The sequence below is a fragment of the Cynocephalus volans genome, chromosome 12 (assembly GCF_027409185.1).
Source record: "Cynocephalus volans isolate mCynVol1 chromosome 12, mCynVol1.pri, whole genome shotgun sequence".
Classification (NCBI taxonomy): domain Eukaryota; kingdom Metazoa; phylum Chordata; class Mammalia; order Dermoptera; family Cynocephalidae; genus Cynocephalus; species Cynocephalus volans.
Window position 1 is genome coordinate 76,429,242 of NC_084471.1, and position 25,376 is coordinate 76,454,617.

Consider the following 25,376-nt stretch of genomic DNA (forward strand, 5'->3'; position numbering starts at 1 on the left):
ACTCTTGGTTGTTGTTGTTTTTTTTGTTTTTTGTTTTTTTTTTACAAAGAAATAAAACTTTCTCAATGTTTCTAATGTTTTAAATTAGTGTACTAAATGAGTATGTGTTTTTTCAATTTCGCTATACATTTGTAATTGACAGTAAGAAAGTTTCATTTAATGTTATAACAAAAAAATTTTAAAGTCACAACAATTTTTCCCACTGACTATTAAGATTGCTTAAAGTCAGAATAATGATTATTACCTTTGGAGAGGAAGAAGAAAGTAATTGAGTAGGAGCATGAGTGAAGCTTCTGGGATGCAAGTAATATTCTATTTCTTAACCTGGATTGTGGTTATATTTATGATAATTCAGTGAGCTATTCACATTGATTTGTGTACTTTATGTATGTTATACACTCTAAAGTGTTTATTTAAAAAAAAGGTATTTATTTACCATAAAAATGTAATATATATAAAAATATAACTATCATTTAACATCACCTGAAAATCATTAATACATTTTAATGTTTTTCTTTGAACACCCCAAAAGCACAGCATTACTTGTCAAACCCTAGAAAAGTCAGCCTGTCAACTTCAGCTACCAACATGGAGTCAGGCTAGCTTTCCAGAGCATCACTAAGGAATCACTGCAACATAATTAGGCACTTCCACGTTAGGATATGATATATTCTCTCTGCAAAGGCAAATATTTCAATATGTCTAAATCAAGAAATCATCCAACTTACATTTTGCTGTTATTTATTTTTCCCTCATTCAGAAGAATTCTATGGCTTAACATAGCAATTCTTAACTGTTAACTTCATTTCCAAATCGACCATATTATGATTCTCTTTACCCACTCGGCACAAAAAGTAAATGAACAGACAAAAGATAATCTTTTATAAATAAATATTTTGAAAAAAATCTTTTATAATAAAAGATAAAAATTGAAAGATTGTCTTCTCCCCTAGTTTTTCTTAAATCTTCCATGTACATCCCGTCTTCCAGGAGCCACTAGTCAGAAGAAAAGAGTGCTTGGACCTTTGTTATACACATTTGCTTTGAGTAAATAAATGTTTATAATTTTATATTAAAGATGAGATAAGCATTAGAGATTCCAATAGTATTTTTACTTTTATAGATTTTAAAACTATGATTCTTTACATGAGGGTACTTCAAAAAGTTCATGGAAAGATTCGCATTATCTTTTAATTCTATTTTCCACCAACTTTTTAAATAGCCCTCGTATATGTGTTTTTGACAGCTATGATAAGTTTTATGGCAAACCATTGGTAGTGTTAATTTTTTATTGTCATCAGAAGTACGTAAAAAATCCTATTAATCCCCTTATTCTTCTACTTCCCTTAACTGTAGTATACACTAAAAAAAAAATCTTTATTTTCTTTGTTAAAACATTATAAAAATAATAAAAGTATTTTGCTAGTAAAGGAAAAAAAAAAACCCCACTTTTGGCAAGAAAATCTGTGTACTTAAAAATCATGTGAGTAAAATAAATTTAAGCTAGATATTTTAAAATATAGAACTGTTTCCTTGAAGAACTCTACAAATTTTTTTTTTTTGCCTTTTCTTTTATTTTTATTTTTATTTTTTTTTAATTTTATTTTGTTGATATACATTGTGGCTGATTATTGCTCCCCATCACCAAAACCTCCCTCCCTTCTCCCTCCCCCCCTTCCCCCCAACAATGTCCTTTCTGTTTGCTTGTCGTATCAACTTCAAGTAATTGTGGTTGTTATATCTTCTTCCCCCCCCCCCCCCCGGTTTTGTGTGTGTGTGTGTGTGAATTTATATATTAATTTTTAGCTCCCACCAATCAGTGAGAACATGTGGTATTTCTCTTTCTGTGCCTGACTTGTTTCACTTAATATAATTCTCTCGAGGTCCATGCAAATGGCAGTATTTCATTCGTTTTTATAGCTGAGTAGTATTCCATTGTGTAGATGTACCACATTTTCCGTATCCACTCATCTGATGATGGACATTTGGGCTGGTTCCAACTCTTGGCTATTGTAAAGAGTGCTGCGATGAACATTGGGGAACAGGTATACCTTCGACTTGATGATTTCCATTCCTCTGGGTATATTCCCAACAGTGGGATAGCTGGGTCGTATGGTAGATCTATCTGCAATTGTTTGAGGAACCTCCATACCATTTTCCATAGAGGCTGCACCATTTTGCAGTCCCACCAACAGTGTATGAGAGTTCCTTGTTCTCCGCAACCTCGCCAGCATTTATCGTTCAGAGTCTTTTGGATTTTAGCCATCCTAACTGGGGTGAGATGGTATCTCAGTGTGGTTCTGATTTGCATTTCCCGGATGCTGAGTGATGTTGAGCATTTTTTCATATGTCTGTTGGCCATTTTGTATATCTTCCTTAGAGAAATGCCTACTTAGCTCTTTTGCCCATTTTTTAATTGGGTTGCTTGTTTTCTTCTTGAGACCTCTACAAATTAAAGCCACATATGAGGGGTCTTTAAAAAGTTCTTGGAAGGATTAGTATTACCTTTTAATTCAATTTTTTCCACAAACTTTTTGAAGTACCCACATGAGTACAATTGTCATTGGGTATTTAAAGTGCAAAACATGAAATCTCTAAAGATTATCATTATTTTGCTAAAAAAAATTAAAATAAGAAAGTTGATTGATAGAAACTATCACTTTATTTTTCTTTAAAAATATCGCTATTTTTCTTTAAAAATGTTTTAGTTCTAATACTCAAGATTAGTTATATAATTCAATGTCAACTTGTATAATTTTCTTTGTGCAGGTATCGTCTTGATTTTAATAGAGAATTGTTGTTTATTTGTTTTAACCATAACCCTGAATCATGCTGAATGGAGCAAGAGGACCCAGGAGACTTGGGCACATTTTTAATGCCATTCCATAAATCACCAGATAAAAACTTTGGACTGTAAGTAAGACAAAGTTCCATTTACCATGCAAAGAAAACTTAAAACAAAAACCTCCAAACTATACGGTTTCTAGCTATGTTGAAAATGAGGATTTCAACACACGATATAATACATTCAATACAAAGAATTATACAGCAAATCAAAAAGGTCTTCTGGAGAAATATAAATAATACAACTAGAATGATTACTATGAAGCTTCAAAAAACACACATATTCGACTGAACTGATACTTTTAATTATCAAAAAGAATCTCACTGCTTTGTTCTGATTTTAAAGTAAATGTTTCTAACTTTACCATTCAGTATAGCAAATGCCTATTTATCGGGTCAAAAAAATTCTCTTCCATTCTCAGCTGACTATAACTTTTTATAACTACTAGGTGCTGATTTTCATCAAAGCATTTTTTCAGCATCTGTTCTCTCCATTACTTTTTTGGGGGAAAGACAGTCTGCCATGGGTTCTGAATGTCCTTGCACATACTTGCTGTGTATGCCAAACCACAAGGCCTAACTGATACGAAACAGTTTCTGTAGCTAGTTACAGAAAGAATTAAATAGGTCAAGGTGACCACAGCATGACTACTGTATGGCTGGCTACTCATTCCCACAGAAAGGGAACTGGCTTGCTTCCTCCTCGCTACAAAAGGTACCAAGCTTTTGACCCTGGGTTCTTCAGCCATAGTGCCTCTATCTCACTGTGTGCATTGTCACCATCTCTGCCTATCACATCACACCGTGGGATGTCAGGGGAGGGAACTAGCACTACCATGCTGATGCTCCTGCTGACTGCTGTGCTGTGAGTAATAAACTGCCTTGCTCTGATCCACTGAATCTTGTTGTCTACTTTGGGCATGTTGTCAACTACAGAGTTTGTGGCAGTTGAATCCATTCTCTATGAGATGGGGTTCTTTCCCTGACAGTTGATAAGAGATCTTTAAAAGGCTCCTTTACAACTTCCAACACCACCACTGTGAAGTCATTTAAAAAAACAAACTATCAACCTGGTTCAATCTGTCCATCAGTTTTTTCTTTCCTGTAACTATTCTATCAGATGCCCTCTGTAAGTAAACAAAGCTAACAATAATTGAGGCCCTTCCAAAATGCTCTTTCCCAACAGGACTTTATTGATCAAGATAAAGAAACTGAGAGAACGCCTTAGAATAGAAGACAGTTTGTAAGGACTCAAATATTTTCAGGATAATTCTGAAAAAAAATGCCTTACTTTCTAATTAAGCAAACCTATAACTCACAATCCATACCACATATTTAAAATAATTTAGTAATTAACTTGTAAGAATATAATCAACAGTTCAAATATTTTTAAATATATTTTTATTAGAAAATGCCAATAGATGTAAAACACTATTTATCAGAACATAGCCCCAAAAAGAATATAATGCTTGTCGCTTTCAAAATTCTAACTCCTAATAAAATATTTCATCTGTGTGCCCTGAGGTTAGATTTCAACAGCAGACATTTCAGTGAGTCAAGTACAAAGTACTTAAGTTATTTTTATATTTTTACCTGTATTCAGGCTGCCGGCTTCCAGAATGATCATCTCTTATCCATCTATAGCCAGATTCATCCTGTAACATAAAACAGTTACTTAGATATTTGTTTATCTTACTTTGGATAAGTAGGATATATATAACAGTATTACTGGAAACTAGTCTCTAAGATGAAAATACTACGGAGGGCAAAAACACTCTTCTAAATTTCCCTAGGCTTCAAAGGCATAAAAAGGAAAAATGATACAGCAAGTTATCTAACTTAACAACTAAAGTAGTAAACTGAGAACCTGTGATACCATTTACCTCTATTAAAATGCTCAAATTATTCCTTTAGTATATCCAAACAGCCTTATTGCTAAAAATACATACATCAACATCATAAAAATTAAAGGATATTTGAGGACAAGGGCTAAATTCAATCAAGCACACATTTCTCGGCCTTTCAGTTTATTTTTCCTTCTGTCAAGTTCTCTCATCAATTTTTAGATTCAAGCCCAATGAAGAATTTGCTACTTTCCCACTTTTCTTATTTGGAGTTTTCTTTTCTCACCTTACCTCCCATTAAAAACCACAACTGGAAACAGTACAATAAGAAACTGTAACTTACTGATAAACTATATTAGAGTAAGATGTGGCACTAAATTTAAAATTAATCAAATAAAGCACATTTTGTCCTGTAAGACATATTTGCAAGGATGCATAAAAAAGAACCACATAGAAATCCACACCTAATTAACATTATATGTAGAACAGTAAAAATGCAAATTACTTATAATCAGAAAAGCTGATTCAGCTAAATATCTTCATCTTTCTCTTTAGCATCAGATATCCTACACTCTTACTAAGTAAAATGTTTTTATCATTTTCTTTCTAAACATTACATATAAACAAAAGAAAACAAAAACTTCTACAGCTATAATATTGGATCAAGTAAGTATTTTGCTCTATATAACTGAACTCTAGATAAAAATTAGTGTCATGAAAGTCATAAGCATCACAATTGTGCTTGTCATTTGTTTGTTTAAAGGGAATTTAAAGAGAAAATGTTGTATAAAGTATGAAGACAAACACGGTTGGTAACGATAGAAAAAACTATTGTTGAAGCACTATTTTGCTAAAAGTTTTTAGAAAAAAAAATCATGTTCATGAGGTTTCAAACACAAGCTGATCAAATGAATACAAAACTCCCTATGTATACTAAATGGCCACACAGGGTTTTATAAAAGAGATAACAAATGTTTATGCAAAAGCCAAACAGTTTCTCCTTCAGACTACTTGAAGAATGGCTCTGAAGGCAGAAATCCAATATTTCTAAACTAGAGATAATGCATAGTGTTTACTTATCAACATCCAACCCTTCTTCCTAAAGGAACAGCATGACACTTAAAAATTGAACAAAATAAAAATCAATTCTGTGAGAAGGAAGCTATAACACCCCAAACTTTAGAAACAAAACACAAAAAAACACTGAATAGTCTCACTACCACTTTAGAATTGTCAAGAGTCACTATGAGGTAGTAGTAAGAGAACTGGACTCCCGTACATACCCACCCTGAGTAAATCACCTTACCTCTATTTCTTCAAGTGGAAAGTATGGAAACTAATTCCAACGGCCATTGTGAGGTCAAATTTTACTATAAACAGTGTTTGAATATGTACTCTTAATTACCATGTTATATAGTAGGGAAGGTGAAAAAAGAAAAGGTAGGGAAAAAAGAGAAAAGGTAGGAAAACAGTCTAGCACAGAAGAATGTTTTAAACACGTAAGCTAGGACAGAGGAATTGCATCAAGAAACAGTTTCAATCAAGTTCAATGACAGATTACTGCAACATTAAATACATACTTCTAGATTATTAAAGATGATCAAGAGAAACACATTATAATAATAATAGTAATAATAGTAACTATCATTTAAAAAGTCTTACTACATGACAATGTTTTGAGCACTTACTGAGTTAGTAAATAGATTTTAGTAACAACTATGACAAAAATGAGACTGAGTATCAACAACCTTAACACAACCTCACCCATAGTATTTCATCATGATGAAAATAATTATAAGCGAGTACATCCAGTAAAAGATGGTAACCACCTGCTCACTTATTAAGTACCACAGCAACAGATGACCTTTATATGGTTCTGCAAATCCCTGCTAATTTAGGGTATTTTTTTAAAAAGCAGGCTAGTTGGAATTAATTTCTTTTAGATAGAGTTATCCAGAGTGCTTACCCACATTGTCCAGCACCCCACGATTCTTGACTACTAGTTTCCATTTGACAGCTCCAGCAGGCAATTCAACAGAGCATCAAGAAGGAAGTGTTTATTCAACTGCTTTCATGGCCGTCACATAAATTTTTTAAAATTACGTGAATTTTAATCTTAAAAGAAATAACAATTAGTACATGGGGGAAATTTACATACTCCTCTGTGAGGTGGACCACTTCTTCGATCATGAGAAAAACTGCGGCCCTCGTCATATTCTCGGTAATCAACATGACTGTAATATCTATTGTAGCTTCCTTCACCAGGTCTGTCTAGCAGTGGTGGTTTCTTTGGCACAATATTAACTACTCTATGGTAGCCATCCTAAAACAGACAAAAAGAAATATATAAAAATCACTAATTTCTCTATTTGGTTTTGGAATGGTTTTTAAAAAGCACAGGAGTTCTTATCCTTAATCAAATAGGATAAATGTATAAACAAACAAAAATGCATTGATGAAATAACATGAATATAACTACTAGTAATGTCTTCACATGGATTAAAGGAAATCAAATTGTTTAATGAAGAAAGTCAGGTGTTCAAAATAACATGCAGCAATGCAAAAACCAATCGTAAGTAAAAGAAAAAATACAATATTATCATTTTAATAAAAAATAAACTTGAGGCAGTAAGAATGTACTTACAGTAGCTCTATCTCTAATTGCCTAGGAATTTTAGAAATAAAATCATGTAAGACAGCACACACATTTGGTCTACTATGTTTGAACTATACTATTTAGAAGAAATGCAAGATTTTAACACATAAGCAACAGCAAACAGGGAGATGATACTGAGCTAGAAAAATCAAAAGGAAACATTTTGCTATTTTTCCAGCAGCAATGGAGAGGACAGCAACAACTGAGTGGGTTTTTTGTAGGACTTGGGAAATTGAACAGTGGGATAATATCTGTTTTAGGTTAGTAGCTGCTGTGAAATAACTAACAAAAATGACTATCAACAGTAAGTAGAATACTACAGAACATGTATCTGTAAATAATCTGGTCTTGGGCATTCTAGGTATATCTATCAATCAATATCAAAGGAGACATATGTGAAAGAAATTTGAAAACTTGGTGTAAAGTATGATCAGTATGAGTTAACTGATTGCGGGGGGGGAAATCCATAAAACATAAAGCCCACCATTCAGGGGTTGGTTACTTCACCATCCTAAGCCTCAGTTTCATCACCTGTAAAATGGAATTAATACTAATACCTATCTCACATTGTTGCTGTGAGAACTAAATGAGCAAACAAATGCAAAAAACAGAATGTAAAGTGTTTAGCACAGCATACACTAAGTATTCAAAAAATGTTTGCTATATTACTACCTGTGTAAGTTTGAAAAACACTAAATCCTTAAATTACTTCTTTGCATTAATGAACACATTATTCAATTAAATTACTCTATATCACTCAAGTTTCACAATTGGTAGGAAATTTGTCAATGTCAGGAAAAACTAAAATCAATAGTTTATATCTATTTGAGAGATAAAAAAGATCTAGTTTTTCTCCATGAGAATATAAGGTAGTTTCCTTCTTTAATATGTTAGATATTAAATTGTAAGATATATTTTGTTTACATAAAATATGGTACACAAATGAATATGTTGTGTACCATATAAACTATTTCAACTAAATCTAAGCAACTAAAAAAAATTGGCATTAAGCCAAAATTAGCAAAACTATAATTTATAGCATTTCTAATTCAAAATTCCTTTGTTATTCATAAATAACTGATTTCTCCAATTCCAAGAAACCGTAAAAATCCATTCCACAATATTCTTAATTGCTTATTTTGTACATGATTATTTGGAGAGATGGTGTGGTAGGTGAGCATGCCTAAACAATTATATGACTGGAGAGCTTATTACTTTACAAAGCATCCTGTTCCTTTGTTCAAAATGTCCCAGTCACTAGACAGTTATTTCATGATTGTAAAACATATGGTAAAAACTTTTAAAGAAGTAAAACTCAAATCACATTTAGTTATACATATTTTAAAAACTGCTTTCACCAACTAATAAATGAAAATAACAATTCTAAAAGTTGTTTGATCAGCAAAAGAAAGAAATTCCTTATGACAACTCTTGCACATGGCAATGAAGAATAAATGGCCACTTCCTTTATGTTTTGAGAAAGTGTTCAAATAGAAGTACATTACATGAGCTCTGCTTTGTAGACACCTAATCTTAAAGAAAACTCCCTAGCTATATGAAAAGATTTAAGGAAACAAAGATTGTAGGCATCTCTGACAAAACAGGACTGCATTTTCAAAGACTTCATGTTTTATCCAGATATACCATTCAAGGATTTCTTTTTCTTCCCATGAAATCCATGATGAGTGGCAAAGATTTCAGATATTCTTTTCAAAAGCTTATATGGCTAAGAAAGTTCAAACAGTATTTTATATTACCTGTATCACCAGACATTAATGGAAATACCATCACTGTTTGAAATCCTTGTACAAATCCTACGCTGAATTGTAAACATGTAATTTTCCTTTCTAAATGCTAAAAGAAGTACACAAGGTTTATTTAAGGTACTGATATGTTTGGAACCTTCATTTTAGAAATACCTTCGAAAACAATGGCATAAGTATATACAAACCAGAAATAAAAATTATGACTTAAAAAGAGTAAGTTAAAATGTTTTTAAGGATAACAGGGCCACTTTCAATTATTTAAAACAATAAACTCAATGGAGTTGAAACATTTCTATTATTTCAAATTCAGATATTCCGAATCTTGAGTTTGGATATAAAAATCTCAATTTATCTCAATGAAATCAATTTTCATTGCATCTGTTCATTATAAAAAATATCTACATATTAATTGACATATGCATTAAATGATGTGTATCTACATACTAATGATTAAACAAATATCTCAGCATGATCAGAATTCTCTGTGGGTATTACTAGAATTCCCAAAAAATATGCATAGAACATATTGGATTTACTCCTCCAAAGTTGTTATTAATGGCATGGTCAGTCAGACCAAAAAAAAAAGTATATGATGCTAACTTTTAAAAAGGGTCTATTTTACTTAATCATTTATCTACACTGGCATGATGCAGAAAGAAAAAACTTGGTCAAGGGTTTGTATCCATGTACCAACCAGCTGCAAAAAAAAAAAACAAAAAACCAAAAAAAAAACTTGCATATAAACTTTTTTTTGAAAAGTTACACTTCTATGAAATTTACACTTTCACATTTATCATTATTGTAGGGGCGAGAGAATTACTACCACAAGGCCCTGAAAGTTTGTGAAGTAAGAATTGTTCACACTTCAGGGTTCAATCACTGCACCAGCCGGCTGCTACAGAAAAAAAAAGTTCACACTTTGCTTGTGCTAATGAAAATCTGGTCAGAATAAAATACATATCAAATTAGTTTTGCAATTTAGAAACCTGAAATGGCAACTGTTTTGTTAGAAAATAAGCAATTATTTTTTAATTTGCTATACATTCCAATTTAATATAACTACCTCTTATGAGAAATGAAGAAATGCTTTCATTTTAGTAAGTAAAAGTAGCATGTTAATGGTTTTTGTTTGATTGAATATATAAATCTATGTCAAATTTTCCACTAATGGTAAGTCTCATAATTAACTGGGTACATATTAAGTAGATCATCGTTTCTTTAAAAACATTCTTTTTCCAGTGTCATTAAAACATACTTGTCACCCATTTTAATACAGAGAACATTTTATTTAAAAATAAAAATGTTAATTCGGAAGCCCTCCCCCTCTTAAGCATCCTTATCTTCTAGAAAGACACACTGAAATATTTATTTACATTCAAAATATGGTATCATGGATTTACTTCCAAATAACCTGGGAGGGAGTAAAGTAGTGGAGGCATAGACAAAATCCCTTAGGAAAGTTGATTATATTTCACCTCTTTTTATATACCTATTTTTTTCCCGTTGTAAAAAGTCAAAAACAACTAAAACACACTAACCTACCAGCAAAGTAATTAAGTATGATGGCACATGTAAACAGTCAATGCCATTACTTTCTATCACAATTAAATTACAATAGGAATGTAAGCCTACAGAAACTTTATTGGTCTTATTCACTGCTCTATTCCCAATACCTAGAACATGTGAGCACACAGTAAGAACTATATACACAATATTTATTCTACCTTGCTATCTCAGTTTTACTTTTGGCATCACATACAAACCATATCTAACTACAAAATCCTATTACACAGGCTGGCAGATTTGCTTTCATAATGCAAAAGGACATATTTGTTAAAGGAACAGAAGAAAAATAAGGCAGGTAAAAGTAGACAGGACCGCTTCAACCCCAGCTACATTAAATGCCCAAAATACTCGTATAAGCTGCTGGTGCCCTGATCCTAATTTCCAAATTTTACAACCTCTAAAAATTCTGAAACTGGAATTTCTCTCCCATTTTCAAATAAGCCAATGGAAAAATCAGCATTTTATGTTGTAGCTTCATTAAAATGTTCCATACTATCTATATGTTCCCTCTCAGGCTACCAAGATGGACTCCTACAACTGGAAGTTTACCTGTCTCTAAAAGCCATTTGTCACACAACTTGATAAAGGCTAAGAAATCAGATAACCAAGCTCACAGAAATTATAAGTTAAATAACAGAAAGCATGCTTTTAAAAACAAGGGGCTTACAAGTATCTAGAAGTTAAATGTAGATATTCTGTGATAACTGGTTTCCTTCCTATAGAATAATATGTATGCTTACATCCAGATTATCTGTAGTGTACTTCTTTGCGCTTCACTCTTCTATTCATCCATCCAAATTTAAAACCAAATAAAAATTTGTGAAAGCACCTATAAAAGTAATTTATTACTTATACATAAGGAATTTAAAAGAAATCATAAGTGCTAAAATGATTGGTATATTTGGCACGCTGTGCATTAAGGATAAGATTTCTAATACTCAAGTGTAATTTAATACCAGCACCAAAATGTATGAATGTCCAATTGCCATTCCAGGTTTATCAAAGCTAGAAGCTCACAAAACAGCTGTTTTTATTAATAGGTTCATACTAATGTAGTTGATACCATCTCAACAGTCCCCCCTTCACTTCTGATGTACCAGAACTGGTAACAAATGGGGCAAAAGGAGTAGTCAGAAAGAGAGAGAAATGCAGTAAAACTCCTTTTTTATTAGAGAACAGAACCCAAATATAGAAAATAAAATAGGATGTTATCTTCCCCATCCCAGGCCCCAACGATTAGTGGGTTCTCACTTTTTAAAGGATCAGCTAAAGTCTTATAGTTAGGAAAAAATAATATTCTGCCTTTTCAAAACTTTAAGTGAACTTTTTATTGACATACATACAAAAAAGTGTACAAATCAGAAAGGTACTGCTGAATAACTTTTCACAATGTAAAGATATTATGTAACTACCACCCAGATCAAGGAACTGAACACTCTCAGCACAGCAAAATCCTTCCTGTGCTGTCCCCCAGTCCTTACCTCCACCCACTCCCAAAAGTAACCACTTTTCCAGTTAGTTTTGCCTGTCTTGGAATTTCATATAAAAGGAAACATAGAAGATACATTCTGGTGTATGGCTTCTTTCAATGTTATGTTTGTGAGGTTCGTCCATGTTTGTCAATAGCCATCGATACCCCTTGTTCTGCAGGCTACAAGGGGGTCCCACGTGTGTGGCACGGCTGTTTGTTCACTTTTGGTTGCTTGACAAGGCTTCCCAGAATTAAACAGCCTAACCTTTTGGCTTGGTATGGCTTTGGGAGATTCTGAGGGCCCTGGTGTTTCTCAAAGGACATGGTAAAATACATCAAAATTAACTGGTTTATTTGAAGGGCATTGTCGGTACTAAAGGTGTTTCTGATGCATGTTCTCAGTATGGGTTGGCTTGATTTAATTTTGTTGTTGATCTTTTTTGTTAGTGGTGTGTGCATTGACCCATTGAAAGGACGAGTCGACACCAGTTGACGATCCACCGGAGAGAGCCCGTTTATTAGGCAGCACACACACACACATATATAGGGCTTTAAGGAGAAAGCTGATTGGCTTAAAATACAACCCCTACTTAGCATACCGCATGGGGTTGGGGGGGGGAGCTGATTGGTGTGTAATTCACACTGGCGGGAAGGAGAATACGGAAGAGAAGGGCAACCAGCGCCATGATGGGGTGTGGCCGAGAAGGACTTATGTGATAGGGCTGTGATCCCTCGGGGCATTTGGGTCCCTACACCCATAATTTTAGAATAACTGGCTCTATAGTTGTGATCATACTCTTGTGTGTGTGGAATGTAGTGTGTTAAATTTTTATAAATCTACGTCTCCTAGGGAGACAGTGGGTCTGAGTGCAGTGGTGTTTACAACTAATTGATCACAACCAGTTACAGATTTCTTTGTTCCTTCTCCACTCCCACTGCTTCACTTGACTCACCAAAAACATATCATTCCATAGTAGCAATAAGAATGACACAGTGTACTTGAGTAGGGTCATTTAACTTTTCGCTTTTACCCCTGTGCTGTTCCTGGAGTCTCTTGGCAGGGAGATGAGAAGTTTTGTTACAAAGATGAATAAGTTAGATAGTAGAAAAACATAAATTTTGATATTAACAGGTTCTGTTTAAATCAGTTTGTAACATAAAACTTGTATCAATAACATAAAATTTAATAGAGATTTATAGTTGTTTTATGATAAAAAATGTTATAAATATTGATTTTGATTATAAATTAAAATGATTATATTATATAAACAATTGTCAAACATAACTAATCAATGTTATTAAAATCAAGTATAGTAAGTATAAGTAAGATTAAAAAAGGGTTAAATTGTAAGCTAAGAAGGTTAAGAATTATAGTTCAAACTAAAAGTCTGACGCTCGTTAAAGCCAAACATGTTGCTATTGTATAGTTTCCTGGCCATAAGCCACAGGCTTTGGGGTGAACTACTGATGCATGAGTAGATGTTTTTGTCAGAGCATGAGTGCTTTGGAACATTTTGACCTTTCTTTTTCAATAGAAATGAAATAAGAAATGGTTTGATTAAAAGATAAATCATTATGTAAAAGATTAAGTAAAAAATATAAATAAAGCAAGATTCATGTGGTTGTTGTCCACACTTGTACTAGACATCTGTGGTCCGTGTCTGTCTTTTTTCACCGAATCCACACCACCTAGTCAGGTCCAACGTATCCTGCAGAGCTGGACTCCGGCACATGTTGTTGCATCTGGCAGTAGTACATGTATTCTCATTGCTATATAATTTGCATAATTAATTTATGAACTCTACTGTTGGACATTCAGCTTGTCAGTTTGAAGCTCTTATGAATAATGCTCCTTATGAACATTCTTTCACATGTTAATATGATATGCCAATATGGTTTTTAAAATAACATTAGATGATCTCTGCTTTATAAGCAAATATTTTAAAACATTTAGTAAGTTATGCTTTTATTAGATCCAAAGTCAGAAATTATAACTTCATTTACTTTTCTGTTCTAGTGTCAAGCACTTTAACCCAAGAATGTAGTAGGTCCATTAAAATCAGATGTGAATACAAAATTATTTTTTCAACTAAATGTAGGCAACCAACCACATAATAGCAATAGCATTATCTGTGACTTTGTCACCAATGGAGATCATATCATGTTACAGCTAGCTGTTGCAGAGTTCAAAGTATCATTTATACTCCTCACTACTTTGAAATTACAGCAATAAAACTCCTACTACTAGCTGATATTTAATGACCTATTAAAGGAGTACATATTACTATATTACAAATTTGTTTTTTAATAGTTTGATAATATTAAACAAAATAAGTCCAAGTTCACCAGAAATAATGTATCTAAGTCTTATGGAGGAGGGATGTGGGAATACACAGGATTTATAAACTAGGAGAGGTTGAATGGGGGAATGGAGAGACCAATCTAACACAATTAAAAAGAAGAAAAAGGAGGAATGAACCTGTACAAGGTCTGGGCAGGTCCTGTGCTCTCAGAACGAGAAAAGCAATCGAGGCTGCTCCTCCTCCTCCTCCAGGAGGAACCAAGCAGCCAGAGAATTTAAGGGAGTGAAATTTACCTTTATGTATACTAAAGAGATATTTGAGTACACCTAGTCTGACATTAAGGACACTTGTGGTATAAAACATATCTCCCTAACTGCTGATGAAATTATTTTACAAGGGGAAAAAAGCCTCTGTTTCACATTTAAGAACAAATGGTATTAAATGAAAATATTTGGTTTTGTTTAGATTTTACTACAATATGCTCATTCATTGAGGACTTCCATCACCTGTTATCTCTACCTCAACCCCTGTCACCATCAGTGAGTTCAATCTTTATCTACATCTACATTTCTTAATTCTGCATATAAGAATTACCTGGTAAACTTTTAAACAATACTGATGTCCAGATAACATCCACAGAGATGATAATTTAATTATCTGGGATAGAGCCAATAAACAGGTGTTAAAGAACACTCTAGGTGGTTTTAAGGTGAGAGCCTCTGATCTAAATCACTGAGCCAAAATCTAGCTTGAAAGTTTTCTTGATCTCAACTCCAATAACTTACACCAACCCTCTATTCCTACCACCACACACTGAACTTCACCCAGAACTGTTCCATCTTGAAACTCCACACTCTAAAATACCAATTGCCTATGTTTCTGCTACACCATGGCTTTCAACCTCAGTAAGTCTTTTTTGTTCCTCAACCCCACACTCCCTTTCAGCCTCACTCCCTTCCTTAATCAGCCCACACCACACAGTATATTACCTCAATAATTCTCTGGGTTAGAACCTTCAATATCCTCATCTCCCTAGGTCCACCACTCATCTTAGAATCTTAAATCAATACAGCAACCTGTTTCCCCCATTCCCAAACTGGGCTACTTAGGTATTAAAACACACAATCTTGCAGACTGATGCTGAGTTGGTGGCATAATCACACAGAAAATTCTTTTAAGTATCTTTGAAATACAGTATTTTAAAATTCCTAATGAGATATATCCTTGGCAGGGGAAGGGGTGAAATCCTAAAAAATAAACTTAAAAAAAAAAAGTCATCCCTGTTCCCATCTCTGCATTATTTCTATGTCACTTGTTTATTTTTCCAGGCAAACTATAAAATAATTTCATCAAGTTAAAAAAATTTTTAAACATTGGGTTTGATTAGAAACATAAAGTCTATAAATTAACGTGGAAAGAAATGATATGCAGTAATAACTAAGTCTGCCCCTCCTAAAATACGAGTGGTGGGACTCTTCATTTTTTTCCATCTTAAATCATTTTAAATCAACCCCAACCTGGGCTGTAACCTAGGCTGATAACAACCTACCCATCTAAGTGAGTTTAAATAATATACACGTTTCTAAGTAAAAAAACAGCTAACATATGAAAAAAATATCTGTGCCCTTCGATGGTGTATAATGAATTCATAATACATCTACGTACCATCACCATAATCCCAGGCCCCGGGTGCTTAGAGTGGGCCTATGTGGAAGTTTAAGTTAACAGTTTCTTAACCTTCCCCAAACCCTCTCTTAGGCCTCCATAGAGGATTCTGAGGAGAGAATACATGTATTCGTCCAATAAATATTCATATCCTATGATGTGCCAGGTACAAGATACAGGGCTGGGAATAGTAAACAAAACAGCAAGCTCCTTGGTAGAGAAAAGGCCTGGCTCAAAATTCCCAATTCCCAGAGCACCAAAGAGACAAGTGATAGGACAGCACAACAGAAGCAGCCTGCCTGCCCCTGAGCCCCCAGTCATTCTTACTCACTAGCCAGACTGCCTGATCGCAGAGAAGCACACCTATAGAATCCTAACTAGGGATATTAACATGTTTCTAATCTAGAAAGAGCGTTATCCTCTTCTAAAATGAAAGCCTACTTTTAAAATTTTATATATTCAATTGTAAACATTTTTAGGAATATAAAAAAATAGGTGACAACCAAGAGTAGAAGCAGGTGCTCAAATGCTTCTCTATTAACTGATGGTCTGAACTTTATAAAACCTAAAATTTTCTTCTCAAATTAAATTTAACATAAACCATTCATTTTAGAACTTTAAACAAAAAATATAAAATATAGATTTTTTTTTACTTAAATAAAATATCACCATTTATTTTCAAACTTTTAACTTTTAAAAGATAAGCCTAATCTATTTTTCAACCTAGACTGGTAAATGTCTGATACCTGACAGGCCAAATTTTGGTGTATCAAATTAACTCAAACACTAGGTTTTGAATAATCCAACATATAAGAGTAACTTACACTGGGATGACTTCGAGGAGGTACTCGTTCTCTTGGAAGTCTTTCATAGCCATATCGTCCCTCAGACCACATTTCATCTCTTCTGAAAGCCACTAAAGAAAAAAAAGAAACCAAAGAATGATGGGTTTTTTGTTATTAGGAAGTAATAGAGAAGATAAGGAAGGAGTAAATGATTACTTTCCAACACAAATATTTTTCCAGGGCTCTTAAGAGGAAAAAATATATGTGACCAAAAGAAAAAAGGAGTCATTAAGATAATGCTTCTTCCCACCAAGATCAAAGGTTCAGATCCCTGATCCCTGTACCAGCCAGTACCAAAAAAACAAAAACAAAGACAATGCTTCTTCCAAACAATTTTGAGATTTTCTTTAAAAAAAAAAAAAAAGTACTAGAAAGCCCCACTTTCCTTCTATTTTCAAGGCTATTTAAAGCTTCGAAGAAATTGTTGTCACTAATAATGGGAGGAACAGCCACAGACCACAAATATTTCTTCATTCTCAAATAGTAAAAAACAGAAAAAATTCATTTTAATAAAGTTTAAAAGGCTGATCAGCAGAGCTACTCCTACTTCCTGCTGAATGGTTTTATAAGATTAGTTGTTTTTTTTTTTTTTTTAAAAAAAGATGACTGGGGCCGGCCCGTGGCTCACTCGGGAGAGTGCGGTGCTGATAACACCAAGGCCCCGGGTTCGGATCCCATATATGGATGGCCGGTTCGCTCACTGGCTGAGCGTGGTGCTGACAACACCAAGTCAAGGGTTGAGATCCCCTTACCGGACATCTTTAAAAAAAAAAAAAAGAAAAAAGAAAAAAAGATGACTGGTAAGGGGATCTTAACCTTTGACTTGGTGTTGTCAGCACCACACTCTCCCAAATGAGCTAACCAGCCATCCCTATATAGGGATCTGAACCCGTGGCCTTGGTGTTATCAGCACCACACTCTCAAGTGAGCCCCGGGCTGGCCTACGATTAGTTTTTTGCTTTCCAACATTCTTAGAGCTTACATCTCTCCATATGTTCAACGAAGTGGTTTTAACTGAAAATAAGTTGTTAAATGAACAATCCTGTAAAAACATACTCAATGAACCCTGAAACAAACCACAGCAATCGCTGAAACAAACCACATCTAAATTTGTTTTTAATGCTATAAATTTATTTTAATGCAAAGGAACCCTGGTAAAATTTTAAATTAAAATAAAAGTTCTGTCAGCATTTTTCAAGTTTGGGATACAGAAAAAGTAGGATATTTTCTTTTCATAAAAGTAAAATCTGCTTCCTACTTTGAGAGCTGACAGATTCTGTGTAGGGGGCGAGTACAGTGCATTACAGAGTCCAAGGGCGCACAGTTGCAAGTGTTCTTGCAAAATGAAAAGCTGAAACATGCACAGGCAGAAGACAAGGTAAACAAGGCAAACAAGAGAGAAGATGAGAACAGGATACAGGAAAACAGGTTATTTACATGAAATGGTGATGCGGTAGTTTAGGGGTTAACAACTTTTTCCATAAGGAATCAAATATTTGCGGCCTTGTGGGTCAAAGGTCTTTGTCACAACTATCATGTGAAAGGAGCCCCAGGCATTTTATATGAACCTATGGGTTTGTAAATCTTACATACAAAAACGGGCATAGCTTGAGAACCCCTGCAGTAGACGACAAATGGTTAACAGAGCAGAACCAAGAGAGCAGGCGGTAATCATGGAGCAGGTTCTGAGCCAAGAACTGTGAATCATCCTCATATGTAGAAGAAACATCATGAGGGAGAAACAAAAATAGACCAAGTATTGTAGTAAGTTAGGGCCTTTTAGTATATAAGTCCAGATGTGTACAGATCTGTGAAGAAGAAAACATTTCAGAAAAGTCACATCAAAAGATTTTTGGGCTAGCTGGTTAGCTCAGTTGGTTAGAGTGTGGTGCTGATAACACCAACGTCCAGGGTTTGATCCCTGTAAGAGCCAACCAAAACAAAACAAAACAAAAAAAGGATTTTTGGAGGCTTCTTATAATGCAATACTAGGGGTGAAAAAAGAGATGGATATACCATTTTGGCAGTATAAAATTGGCAGTATAAAATAGCTGTAGAATTCTAATAGTTTAGTTAGTTTAGGCTGAGGAAAAAAGGCTGAAAGATAAGAGCAATTTATTTATACTATCATAGTAAAGCAATCTTAATTTTCTCTGTAAAAACATACCTATACTACTTTCTAATACAAATAGACCCAATAGAATGAACTAACCAAAGATGCCTAAGGAAATCTTAATTTCTTTAAGAATTAGCTTTTAAGGTTATACATAAATTCCCATTGCTAAATTTGACTGGCTTTAAAAAAATTATGCATAAATCAAACTGAATTCTCAGTCTACAATCAGAACTATTTGAAAGCAACAAGTCTTTTAGGTACAAGAATTGATGGAAGCTTGAAAGGAAAATAAATTGTCAACATTACTTCTCCTCTCCTACCTTTACTGAACCCACCAAGGCTTTCAGTCTTAAGAGGCAGATTTTATCATATTTAATATACAGTATAGAGAAATAACAATACTGAATTAAAATCAAATCAATGAAAAAAGTCAAAAACCTGGAAGAAAAATGAACATACAAGCAGATAATTCACAAAAAAAAAAGAAATAAAAATGGTTCTTAAATTTTTTTGAAAAGATGCTCAACCTCCCGCAAAATAAAGATGAGGAAAACTAAAGCCACAGTGGGGTATAATTTTCACCCAAAAGATTGGAAAACTCAAACTTTAATGAGATAAGGAAAGCAACACTTACGTAAGTTAATGAAGTAAGTATAGTTTGGTACAGAGTGGGAACAATTTGGCAATATCTATTAAAATTTTAAATGAACATATGCTTTGACCTAGCAATTCTACTCCTAGGTAGACTGAAAGCAACCTAAAATATCATCAAGAGAATACAGAGTAAATAAATTGTTGTACAGTCATATAAGGGAATATTATGTAAACCATTTCAAAGAAAAGTAACCCCATATATAATAATATGAAAAGACTGCCAAGATACATTGCTAAGCAAAGAAAAGCACAAGGCAGATTAACATATTAATAACAGACTATGCTACCATTTGTGGAAAATAAAAAGGCAGGGTATGAATATATATGCATATATACAGACTGCTTCTGGGAGTAAAATAGCAAGAAATAATTGCAGGAGGTTACTTTGTAGCCTAACTTCTATGTTTAAGAACTATATTTACAGAAACTTAAGCAGCTTAACTATTGTATTGGTAAAAGAAACTAATTTCCTTTTATGAAATTTTTACTATATACAGTACAATAATTAAAATTTTAAATTAAGATGTTTAAAAATTGTCAACTTTTTAAGGTAAAGAGAATTTGTTTATTTATTGTAACTTTAACTTGAAACTGTGAGTCCTGTAGCTTCCTATAAGATAAACACACCCCTGGGGCATCATTCCGTATGGAGTCAAATGAGCAAACTTATTATAGGATTAACTGGAAGAGTTGAAATTTCATGAATTCATGGTTATTTCATGAATGCTGGTTGTTTCTGGTAAAAGTTCAGTATATGAAGGTGCTTCCAAAAGTTCATCGAAAAATAGAATTAAAAGATAATACGAGTCTTTCCATGAATTTTTTGAAGTATCCTCATGCAGATTGATGTTCTGCTGAAGTGATTGTTTAGATTCAACCAATTAAGTAACCTTTATTATGTGGTTGGGAGTTTAATGCCAGAGAAATTCACGCTTTTGGCTCTTTTTAAAAAAAGTTTTACTGTGGTAAAATGTACATCAAATTTACCGTTTTAGCCATCTTTAAATGTTCAATTCAGTGGCATTAAGTATATTCACATTGCTTGCAACCATCACCAGCATCTGTTTCCAGAACTTTTTTCATCTCCCCTAACTGAAACTCCTACCCATTAAACAATAACTCCCTGTCAGCTGAATTTACTTTTATTTAGGCCTTTTTTTTTTTTTTTTCCTTTTGCTTCAATTTGTGGAGGCATCTCTGGATTTTTTTTTTTTTTTTTTTTTTTGGTGGCTGGTCAGTACAGGGATCCAAATACTTGACCTTGGTGTTACAATACCCCACGCTCTAACCATTGAAGTAACTGGCCAGCCCCATCTCTGGATTTTAACTCCTTGATGCTTCTGTTCCTATTTCACTCTTCCACAAATTTAATTGGTCTTTTGTTTCTTGATGATGTATATTCTAGACAGTCCTATTTTGAACTCTTGCATGATTATATTTCTGTTATTTGCATTGTTTTAGAAGCTTTATTTCCCATTATTAGGTTTTCATCATACTTACTTTTCTAGTTCTTTTTTTTTTTTTTTTTTTGGCTTCCATGAATTGTGGATTGACTAATTAAGTAATTAAAATATTTTGAGATAATTGTAATAAAATTCTGTTATTTGTCTTCCAAACTGCCAGGCAGAAAATTACAACTAGATCAGGAGTGACGTATAAACATGGTCTTATTTCTGCAATTTGCTATGTAGGCACTTCACAAAATCTCTGTGCAATTAAGTGAGCCTAATCTTTCCAACGGAGTCACTTCAGTATCTTTTTAATTTCACATAAAGTGGCGGCTAGAACAGTAGGCTTGATTAGATTTAGTTTTCCTTTTTTTTTTTTTTTTTTTTTTTAAGAGGTAAGAAAATTTTCTAGATTTGCAATTTTCATCATGGATCCCACATTTCCTATTTTTTGTTTTTGTTTTTATTTAATTTTACCTAAGCTTGCTCAAGTGCTCTTTATATTTTGGGGGGGAAAGTAATTAAAAAGTTATCCAAACTTTTTCCTAATAAGCTTAGCATCATTTGATGATTTAATGATTGATTTCTGGATTACTTTTGAACATGAGACCATTTTTTCCCAAATATAAAACTGTAGGGATTTCAAGACTAACGATACCAGAATTTTTTTAAAAACTGTGAGATATTTTAAACCAATATTCTTAATATTATAGCTAAAAATGACCTTAAACATCTAGTGCAATCTTCTTAGAGATAAAGATAGGAGAGATGCCCTGCCTAGCTCTCCACTGGCAAAATTAGAACTGGAATTCTCTTACCATAATTCTGTTATTCTTATGAAACTCAGGTGGACTCTGGTGGTCAAAATAATATCTTCTCTTTTCAAAGAGAGTTTGAAAGGAGTTTGGCTAATTAATGCCCATAGTTTTTTATTATGAGAGTTTGATTTATACAAATAGGGAAGGTTTAATTTTTTTTTTCTATTGGTTGGTTTATACAGACACAAATCGTTATGTCTGTATTTCCCCTTCCCCCCTACAGGAGATTGTTGAAAACTTTAAATTTGATTCCTGAAAGGGCTCAAGTAAGTATGGGATAGTAGTATTTAGTATAGTAGTTATTCTTACATTTTTTGTGGGAAGACAGTAAATTTTAATATTTCAGTATTATAACTAGTTAAGAAGCTACATAGTATTTCTTTAGAACTCTTGTAGTATATTTTTTCTCATTAATTAGAAAATCTTATTTTTACTTATGTTCTCCTTTAGTTCATTAATTTATATTCATCATTTATGCCAGCATTTGACATGTTGTGCTTACTGAATGATTATCAGGAACTGTAAAAACTGTTACATATTTTTATAATACATAATAGGATATATAAAACATTATGCAGTAAAATATTCATCCTCCTATGCCCCAGCCACCTAGTTCTTCCCAGACGCAGTCACTGTTGTAACACCAAGGTCAAGCGTTTGGATCCCTGTACTGACCAGCCACCAAAAAAAAAAAAAAAAAAAAAAAATCCAGAGATGCCTCCACAAATTGAAGCAAAAGGAAAAAAAAAAGGCCTAAATAAAAGTAAATTCAGCTGACAGGGAGTTATTGTTTAATGGGTAGGAGTTTCAGTTAGGGGAGATGAAAAAAGTTCTGGAAACAGATGCTGGTGATGGTTGCAAGCAATGTGAATATACTTAATGCCACTGAATTGAACATTTAAAGATGGCTAAAACGGTAAATTTGATGTACATTTTACCACAGTAAAACTTTTTTTAAAAAGAGCCAAAAGCGTGAATTTCTCTGGCATTAAACTCCCAACCACATAATAAAGGTTACTTAATTGGTTGAATCTAAACAATCACTTCAGCAGAACATCAATCTGCATGAGGATACTTCAAAAAATTCATGGAAAGACTCGTATTATCTTTTAATTCTATTTTTCGATGAACTTTTGGAAGCACCTTCATATACTGAACTTTTACCAGAAACAACCAGCATTCATGAAATAACCATGAATTCATGAAATTTCAACTCTTCCAGTTAATCCTATAATAAGTTTGCTCATTTGACTCCATACGGAATGATGCCCCAGGGGTGTGTTTATCTTATAGGAAGCTACAGGACTCACAGTTTCAAGTTAAAGTTACAATAAATAAACAAATTCTCTTTACCTTAAAAAGTTGACAATTTTTAAACATCTTAATTTAAAATTTTAATTATTGTACTGTATATAGTAAAAATTTCATAAAAGGAAATTAGTTTCTTTTACCAATACAATAGTTAAGCTGCTTAAGTTTCTGTAAATATAGTTCTTAAACATAGAAGTTAGGCTACAAAGTAACCTCCTGCAATTATTTATTTTTTAAAAATTATCTCTATCTTACTGTTGAGTACACTAAAATATTGAATTAATACTTTCACAGCATCTGTAGGTACTTAGTTTTTAAATGCACTATTACCACTACTTTTGCTTTTATAAAACAGCAGTATCAATGTAATGTTTTATTGTTACCTAAATCGGAATATATTTTCAGAATAAAGAATTTTAAAAGAATAGAATACAATATAATGGTGAAATTAAACACTGCTTGGTGTAGTAAAATAATTAGCATCCCCTAGGACAAAAAACTCAAAAAACCAAACAACCCTGGTGAGGCCCCATGCCAAAGTATTAAATTTCTTTCATCCTTAAGAAATCTATAAGATAAGTGGTAATGCAGGAGTAAAAAAAATCCATATACAAACTTGTACTGTTACTGAAACAAAACAGAAGACAGAGTTTAAGTACAAAAGAAAAAAAAAGAATATTGGGTTGTCTTAAGAAGATTGGTCTTAAGCTAGATCCTGAATTAAGATAACGGAAAAGGAAACAGGTATTACAGGAGAATATGATGATGAAAGTACTGTAGAGAAATTAGGAGAAAGAATACACTATTATCACCCTAAATTCAAATAGCACCTTGTAAGTTTCAAAGGATTTTAAAATAGCTGATAAGTACAGCAACCCAATGAGTGAGCATATCACCTCACTAAGTCTACTCACATTACTGGAGTCTCAGAATTACTCCACTGAAGGTCTCTGATCTACAGGATATGCAAACTGAAGAATACAGGAGAAAAATGGAAGGACCCTTTACATCACAATTAGGCAGAGAACGGAACTGGAATTCAGTGTGGAGAATGTACGTTTCATCTAGAAATGAGCTCATACGTGATTCCTGATAATAAAAACCTCACTCTTATACCATATTCAATAAAGAGAGTATGTTTATTTACCATCATGGGATGTTTAATTCCACAAAGAAAATAAGCCTGTTTTAGAGCACTCTATTGAGCTACCCAACCATTGTTATGTTAACTTCGACTGAGGGCTGAGAGGATAGGGATAACTTGCACTCTAAGTTAACGTGACCTAAAATTGAGAAAACAGGGTCACAGGCAATATCCATCTGTCAAACCACTTACACTTCAAATCCAATGTTAAGGTGATGGATCTGTTTTTTTTCATTTTATCCAAACTAGTTATAGTAGCAGCCCAGGCTATAAAGTAACTGCATTTTGATCTAGTCAGGTTCTATTATTAAATACACTCAGGATAAACAGCTTTTCCTCCTCCTCAAACCCATTCCTTTCCTTTTGTATATTCATCCAACCATTATTTTGACAGCCAACCAGAGTGAATAGAAAAGTCACATTTGACCTCATACCTTAGATGAATAATAGGCCTTTATACTGGCAATTCCCTGCTTAGAATCTTCTCCAGTTATCTGCATAGTTAACTTGTTCACCCTTCAATGTCACCTTCTTAATGTCTTCTTAATATTACTTTGCTACCAGATCCCCCAATCTTCCTGTTTTTTTCACAGCACTAATCAACCAAGACACTATATAATTTACATTTAGTGCAAATAACTGGTCTCTCACCACTAGATACCAATGAGAACATTTTAGCTCTAGCATCTAAAGCAGTGATTCTCGACCCTAACTGCACATTAGATTCATCTGAAGAGCTTTAAAAAATAACACCACCTAGGCCCTACTCTCTGAAATTCCTATATAATTGTCCTTGGGTGGGACTCTCACACTTTTTTAAATCCTAAATTCATCTCATCTCAGGATGAGATCAATTGATCTAAAGAAAGGTAAACATATTACTGACAACCTAAATTGAAATGTTAGGAACTCTTAAGGGCTGACT

At 33.4% G+C, this 25,376-nt stretch overlaps 1 protein-coding gene across 5 annotated transcripts in view; it reads right to left on the reverse strand.

Moving 5' to 3' along the window:
• Window positions 1-25,376, reverse strand: part of PPHLN1 (periphilin 1) — a 101,351-nt gene that overhangs the window by 72,555 nt on the left and 3,420 nt on the right. For 3 of the 5 annotated variants that reach the window (XM_063115499.1, XM_063115496.1, XM_063115495.1), the window contains 3 exons: window positions 16,940-17,031; window positions 6,847-7,011; window positions 4,438-4,499 (listed from right to left, as the gene is read on the reverse strand). In XM_063115499.1, coding sequence (XP_062971569.1) covers window positions 4,438-4,499; window positions 6,847-7,011; window positions 16,940-17,011 — 299 coding nt within the window. In that variant the 5' untranslated portion in view covers window positions 17,012-17,031. The remainder of the gene's footprint in view (window positions 1-4,437; window positions 4,500-6,846; window positions 7,012-16,939; window positions 17,032-25,376) is intronic. The other 2 variants (XM_063115498.1, XM_063115497.1) reach the window with 1 other exon arrangement.